The sequence below is a fragment of the Contarinia nasturtii genome, unplaced genomic scaffold (assembly GCF_009176525.2).
Source record: "Contarinia nasturtii isolate CC-2019 unplaced genomic scaffold, AAFC_CNas_1.1 Cnas_scaffold_5472, whole genome shotgun sequence".
Classification (NCBI taxonomy): domain Eukaryota; kingdom Metazoa; phylum Arthropoda; class Insecta; order Diptera; family Cecidomyiidae; genus Contarinia; species Contarinia nasturtii.
Genome location: NW_022202743.1, coordinates 5,495 through 11,817, shown reverse-complemented (window position 1 = coordinate 11,817; position 6,323 = coordinate 5,495). Strand labels below are relative to the sequence as shown.

The window sequence follows — 6,323 nt, the reverse complement described above, 5'->3', positions numbered from 1 at the left end:
TTCCTCTAATTCTCCTGAATTAGACCGGTTTTGCCATGGTTTTCCGGATCCAATATCGGTATTTATAGTAACTCGTAAATACCCTCCCTCCCCTATATTGTATCTCTTTTTGAAAGTCGCACCATGGGCGGAATTTATACCTTATTGGGCACATAGCCAGCATGTGTCTAGTTCACTAGACTCACACAATGGTATAAATTTAGGATTGGTAATAAATAAAAAATATAAATTTAGGATTGGTAATAAATAAATAAATAAATAATTGTCGTGCCGGTGGACGAATGGGGAACATCTCAAACAGACGCAAGATGTATGTGCCGATTCCAAAACCAACCCAAATCAGCCAAATTTAAGATGTGTCGGTGCATACCCAACGCCATAACACTGCTGCCAACCAAAATTGTGTCTAAGTTTGGCAAGACAGATACATCTACATATCGACAGTTACAACGCACATTGAACGGAGCATTTGAAATAGAAGAGGAGCTAATGTCAAGAGTAAAACCTTACTACAAAAAATGGCAATTAGACCTCGAATGCACCGTGACTTGGCATCGTGACGTCGTGGCTGCTAAGAACATTCTACTGAAAGGTAAGGATATTGATACACAATGTGATTGAATGATCGCAAAAAAAGATTCATTTTTTCGATTGATTGGACACAGGACTATGGACATTGCTTGGACTTCCAATACCTGCTGCAATCAACCGATATTGGAATCAAATCAACGCCGATGCCGCCGTCTTCGACGACGATAACGACGTGGACATATGTGGACGAATTCGAATAGCAGCCAACTAATCATCACAATACCATACAATAAAACAAAATAAATCATAAGTAACATTTGTTACATATCTGCTATTCCGAATATGTGGGTTAGTTATGCACAAAAAAAGTCATGTCCCATTTGGTTGAGATGGCTGTGCGGGAGTACAAACGGAGCGTTTTTCCATTGTAAGTATCATTAGATTTTGAAAAGAGTTTTTTGCTTCGGGAAGTGCTAACATCAATCGCTTCGTTGTATAAATGCCATTAACTACCATAGAATTTTGCCTACTTTAAATTAATAAATACCATTTTTCTATTTACAGATATGGGAAACACCCTAATTGAACGTCGATCTGTGCATTATTACTCCTTCAAACGAACTGTGTTTAAGTCATACACGTCGATTCAAGTCTTGCACACACTTCGTTCAGAAGGAGCAATAATGCATGGAGTGTTGCGGTAATTATCGGATACTCACAAAATATCCCGGATAAATATCTATGCTCAGTATATGGTCTGATTCAAAATTAAATAAATATCAGAATCATTTTAACATACTCAATATAAAGGTGGCACATATCATTTAAAATCGAAATAAAATAGGTTATTACCCATTTCATTCCCCCAAATTTTTCGATAGTTTTTCGCTACTCATCTAACCTCACTGATCTAATAGATATTTCACTTGGTGGATAAACATCTCTATAGTGACTCAACACTGCTAAAATGCTTGTAATGATCCATAGAACCAGAATCGCGATGTGCACATGAAGGTTTTTCGGCCCCCTACAAATTGACCCACCGTACTCTACAGATATATAATTTCAGTTCAATATTAGAATAATATTTCTGGCATGAAAATAGGGCAATTCTATATCAAAACATGTGTTCAAAATATTTATTAATAAATATTGTTTTATTTTATCCGATGTTGCTTTGGTAGTTTAGTTTCCAAAGAATAAACTAGTTTCAAACGGAATTGTGTCTTTTGCCATTTTCAGCCTTTTTGTTCTCTTATCGATGAAAATTTTTTAGTTCCGTTAACAAACTTCCAAATGGTCGGAAGCGAAATTATGATAAAATCTGAATTTTTATTAAAACTAGCTTTGAGAGTGTGATATCCGGCTTCTTTGTAATCGCACAAAATTCCAAGTAAATATTACCAAATCTCAGACAATTTCCTTGATTTCATTGATTTTATATTAAGGCTGAGGTATACTTAGTCTCTTACACAATATACGTATGGACATTTTAATGTTGAAATATATACCATCAATGAGTTAAAAGGATTATCACATTACTCGGCCAGATTAAATATATGATATTGAGATAATTCATTGAAAAAACGTAAAATATGTACTTTCAGTTATCACAATTTTTTCGAGATGATTAAAATGAGATGGCCATGAAAAGTGACAACGAGCACCAGTTCAATGGATTATTTATCTGCTTACGCTCTTTTTGTTAATGGTTATATTAATCGTTTTACTTTTCATTTAAATACTTTTCACATTTACATTTAAAAATGCTCAGGATAGTTTGAACGGTAGACCTTTATAATGTGTATTCAAAAATCATACTACATTTATTACCAGTTAAAATAACATTGTAACGAATTTTAATCTATGAGTCTATCGAATTTTGCGTGTCCCGCGAAATTATTTGTACTATGCATTTAAAAAACAAACTAAACGTTAATTGATTGATTTGGTTATAATCAAATAATAGCAGCAATGAAGAACCATAACTAAATTGAAATCAAAGTTTTCATCCAAATCAAAACAAAAAAATTCACTGAAACCAGTAGCAGCGTATTTCGAACATAAACCACAGTGAAATAATATTATTGACGTAATGATAATGTAAGTTTTGCGAATGTCTGCAAGCGTCTTACTGTAAGACTCTTACACGAGTTCGGTGAGTATATCACAATACATCATCTTTGGTTAGATGTGAGGAACAAAGCAATATAATTAACTCATGTTTTGTTGTCAATAATTCAATTGTAATCAACCTAATCATCTTCCTCTACCATGAAAAATCCTTGAAGCTTGACATATAAAATTAATTTATTGACTTTACATATATAATATTGAAAGAATAAGCGCGCTCATATAGCGAATCATATAGTTAAAGGAGTTTGGAAGTTTTTCGTATAACGAGATAGCCTTGAAAGTTAGTGTGTATTTTAATGTTGGTACTTCCGATGCTATTTCCACTTATTACCGCACAATGGTTGGTTGAAAAAAAAATCAGACTCAAGTGGTTAAAACGTGGACTTACACGGAGCTGTGTGGAGATAGAGAAAATAGCATGTTTGAATGGTTACTCAAATACGCTGCCCTTTTGAATGGTTACTCAGAGCTGATGGTGGACAACCTGATTTGATTGCATGCGAAGAAAGTTTCCAAACGTAACTTGACAACTCTTTCAGTTGAAAAGGAACAGCGTAAACGCATAACTATGCCATACATCCCCGAAATAACAAACAAATTAAAGAAGGTCTTTAAAACACACAATCTTGATATTGTACATAATAGTAATAGCAAGTTGCAAAATATGTTGGTGAGTTTGAAAGACAAATCGGAATTTAAACAAAAATCGGGAATATATGAAATTACATGTAGTGAGTGTGGAGACAAATACATTGGGCAAACGAAGAGAAATGTTGAGATACGTTTCAAAGAACATTTGACTAGCATACACAAACACCAAGCAACAAAATCAGCTATAGCACTACACGCACTAGAGAACAATCATATGAACTGGGACATGAACAACGTCAAATTGAAAAAACAAGTAAATGATGCATACAAACTTGATGCTTACGAGAGCATCTATATGTACTTGAACCGTAGCGTGTCAATGAACACGATGGACGCTCCGATCAGATCACCGCTATTTAAATCAGTCAAACGTTTTTTCAAATAGCATTTTAGTATTCGTTATAATTTTGTCACATTTCTCATTCCACTCTCTACCTTACGAAACTTTAATAAAAATGCTTTTGCTTAGTTTGAATGTACTCGCTGAGGATGACACATTGTCGAAATGCATCCGAACCATTGTTTCAATTATTGTTATTTATTTGAATAGAATTCTTGAAATTAAATTGGCAAAGTCATAAAGGTGCAATATACTTAAAACAAACTGTGTTTTATTTCAAAATCTTTGATATTTGATGGACTTTGCGGATAAAGAAGTTTTGTCGTTTTTTAAAAACAAATTTAAATTTACCAGATTAGTTGCACATTTTTAGATAAACTCATTGTTAGATGTTGTGACAATTAATAATGACTAACTGAATAAGATGTTATTGTTGATTTTGGTGGGTCATTTTTAGTCATTCTAGCTAAAGAAGATCGAGCCAGGAATGTTGAAAAGATACAAATTTTTTGAAAAATGCAGAAACAAATAAAACTATGCTATGAAATAACACTTTAATTTATAATAATCGTTTCAAATAAACATTCCTTCTAAAGCGCTTTAGATTACTTGGTAATCGCATTTTAGATTACTTAAAGTCAGATCGGTTGTTCAATTCTTGTTTTTATTTTTGTCATATCTTAAAACCGTTGTTTCATTGTGTTTCTCATGATATGAATAATCGTCAATAGCAATTCATAATTTCGTTGATTGAAAAAAAAACATGATTGAAAAATATTCCATATGGAATTTGTTTTTCGCTCACAACAGATGTCTTTGTAAACACAAAATCAACGAATGAATCATATGGTTATTTGCTTTACTTCTAGTTTTCATACCGAATCATGCGTCAGTGTTGTGTGTGTAGTGAGTGTGAGTGAGTGAGCACACACGTATAAGACCGATATGAAAATAAAAGATGGCGGCTCTATATTTTAACCGAAAGAAAACGTCGGAATATTGCTTTATAGGGCGCAGAACGAATGGCATAAGAAATAGTACACGTGTTCAAAATGAATGACAAACGGAGGATTACATTGAAGTTCGATATTATGAAATTGCGATACAGAATATTTATGCTATATTTTGAAAATACATCAAGTTTTGAAATTAAAATGTTATATTTTAATTTTTTTAAAGATATTTTTTTTTGTATTATTCAAGAATGAAAAAATGTAAAAAATTAACACACCACATGGCTATCCATTATTATATTGCAACGGCGGAATAGATTACTTGGCTAATACGCTGATGATTTTTCTCAGGGCGAATTTTCATTTCAATTTTGGGAGACATAGTATAAACTAATGATTACACTCACCATCAGCCGGTTGTTGGAAATTAACATATGCATATCCAAGGGAACGACGAGTAATAACATCGCGACAAACGCGAATCGACAAAACTGGTCCAGCCGTCGAAAATTTTTCAAAAAGAATTGCTTCAGTGACATCCGCGTGCAAATCGCCTACATAAAGTGACGCCATTGTGATTTCCTTTTTTATTTTGCTGCTTTCACACGCGCCAAATCCACAACAAAATTTATCAACGAGCCAAATGACAGCGGCGGCGGAAGTCACACCAAAAATTTATAGAGAAAATTGAAAAAGAACAATTAAATATTCGAAATTTAACAAACGATTAATTTGCCTATAAGCTGGTCATTTTAGTTGTTTTAAGCATAATTTATTGGAGTCCAGCTAAGATTTTATTATGACCATTACGGTATGATATGCAAAGGAAAGATTGTGAGATACACCGATACAAAAAATGTTAGAAAAATATGTCATTAGCTTCATGGCATGAATCATGCTGAAAATGTGTTACACGATACACACGAAAACATTTAAAATTAAAGCTGCCATAACGTCAAACCTGGTTTTACTCCAATAATAAAATGTGTCTTAATTTTACTTAACGATCTAAAAAGTAATAATCTTAATATTGCACGTACGTTTTCCCCTTCAAAATAGTACACAGACACACACGATGTTTTTTTATGTATGATTTTTAAACTACTATTTTTCGATTTTTTTGTGTTACAACTTTTTTAAAGGATTTTTAATTTTTTTTATTTTTTTTATTTTTTTTATTTTTTTTATTCACAAAATGTGAGATTTGTTGTGCTAAAAGTTTAGCAATATACACACAACCTCACATCAGCAGGGACTTTACTCGTTTAATGCGATACAAAGAATAAAAAGTGAATGTAGGACCAGTTCGAATGGTGAAATGAGACAACTATATGTATGTCATGCGCTTGAAGGTATATAAGCATAAGCAGGAACGCACTATTTGAACGTTGTACTTTTAAGTCGCAGCAAACCTTATTGAACATTTAAAACGCATTAAGATTTTCCCTCTCTTTTCATATTCACATTTCAAATACACTCTCAATCAACATGGTGTAGTTCAGTTCACTGTGAAATTTTTTCCGTTAGATGCCCGATGTGTGAAAATAATTGAATTATTTTTTTTTTTTTTAAATTAATAATATAAAATCAGGAAAATACTAGGGAAAAGGTAGAAAATAAAGAAAAATTAAAATTAATTACATTAAATATGAACAGAACACATTTCTTGTGTCAAAATCATGCACTGATAAATCCTTATGACATCTAGCGGA

At 32.6% G+C, this 6,323-nt stretch overlaps 1 protein-coding gene and 1 long non-coding RNA gene across 4 annotated transcripts; one reads left to right on the top strand and one right to left on the bottom strand.

Annotated features, from left to right (window-relative positions):
* The first annotated feature begins 65 nt into the window (after window positions 1–65).
* On the top strand, window positions 66–1,664 carry LOC116351434. 3 transcript variants are annotated; one of them, XR_004202141.1, is made up of 4 exons: window positions 66–592; window positions 666–958; window positions 1,096–1,375; window positions 1,449–1,663. XR_004202141.1 is itself a non-coding variant. In XM_031783530.1 (2 exons), the coding sequence occupies exons 1-2, from the start codon at window positions 313–315 to the stop codon at window positions 800–802; spliced, it is 417 nt and encodes a 138-aa protein (XP_031639390.1). In that variant the 5' UTR covers window positions 128–312; the 3' UTR covers window positions 803–948. The 3 variants fall into 3 exon arrangements, 1 of the variants encoding a protein (XP_031639390.1); XR_004202140.1 differs by having other exon boundaries at window positions 87–592; window positions 1,096–1,664; XM_031783530.1 differs by lacking the exons at window positions 1,096–1,375; window positions 1,449–1,663 and having other exon boundaries at window positions 128–592; window positions 666–948.
* Window positions 1,665–5,017: 3,353 nt separating this feature from the next.
* LOC116351435 lies at window positions 5,018–5,890 on the bottom strand. Its single transcript, XR_004202142.1, has 2 exons — window positions 5,652–5,890; window positions 5,018–5,206 (listed from the first exon to the last, which is right to left on the bottom strand). It is a non-coding gene; the product is annotated as an uncharacterized LOC116351435 (long non-coding RNA).
* Window positions 5,891–6,323: the final 433 nt, after the last annotated feature.

Bases quoted from the DNA above. Each gene is read 5' to 3' on its own strand.
- LOC116351434 (XM_031783530.1), top strand. From the start codon at position 313: ATGTGCCGATTCCAAAACCAACCCAAATCAGCCAAATTTAAGATGTGT. The intron at 593-665 runs GTAAGGATATTG...GATTGGACACAG, and splicing joins TAAGAACATTCTACTGAAAG to GACTATGGACATTGCTTGGA.